Source organism: Oncorhynchus gorbuscha, unplaced genomic scaffold (genome assembly GCF_021184085.1).
Source record: "Oncorhynchus gorbuscha isolate QuinsamMale2020 ecotype Even-year unplaced genomic scaffold, OgorEven_v1.0 Un_scaffold_1535, whole genome shotgun sequence".
Taxonomy (NCBI): Eukaryota; Metazoa; Chordata; class Actinopteri; order Salmoniformes; family Salmonidae; genus Oncorhynchus; species Oncorhynchus gorbuscha.
The window spans coordinates 55,001-55,403 of NW_025746283.1; the positions used below are offsets into that span (position 1 = coordinate 55,001).

General features: G+C 50.9%; 1 protein-coding gene across 1 annotated transcript in view; it reads right to left on the minus strand.

Moving 5' to 3' along the window:
- The window catches only part of LOC124023190 (voltage-dependent T-type calcium channel subunit alpha-1I-like), a 39,887-nt gene extending 39,726 nt beyond the window's left edge, over window positions 1–161 (minus strand). Inside the window, exon 1 of the mRNA XM_046337718.1 lies at window positions 4–161. Coding sequence (XP_046193674.1) covers window positions 4–161 — 158 coding nt within the window. The remainder of the gene's footprint in view (window positions 1–3) is intronic.
- Window positions 162–403: the final 242 nt, after the last annotated feature.

The window sequence follows — 403 nt, forward strand, 5'->3', positions numbered from 1 at the left end:
CACAGGGTGAAGTTTTCCTTGGGGTAGCAGCGGTTCCTCAGTAGCCCCGCCCACAGCTGCACTCCAATGACGCCGAAGATGAAGAAGACGAAGAAACAGAGTAGCAGGACATTCCCAAGCATGGGGAGAGTGTCCAGGAGGAGATTCACCAGGATACGCATACCTGACACACACACACACACGCACGCACACACGCACGCACGCACACACACACACACACACACACACACACACACACACACACACACACACACACACACACACACACACACACACACACACACACACACACACACACACACACACACAGATCAGACCAGTACAGATTTGGTTGTAGAGTTTTACTGCTATTATCACTGGAGCTTCCTAAGGACCTAGACGAGACAGGGGGATAAAATAATAT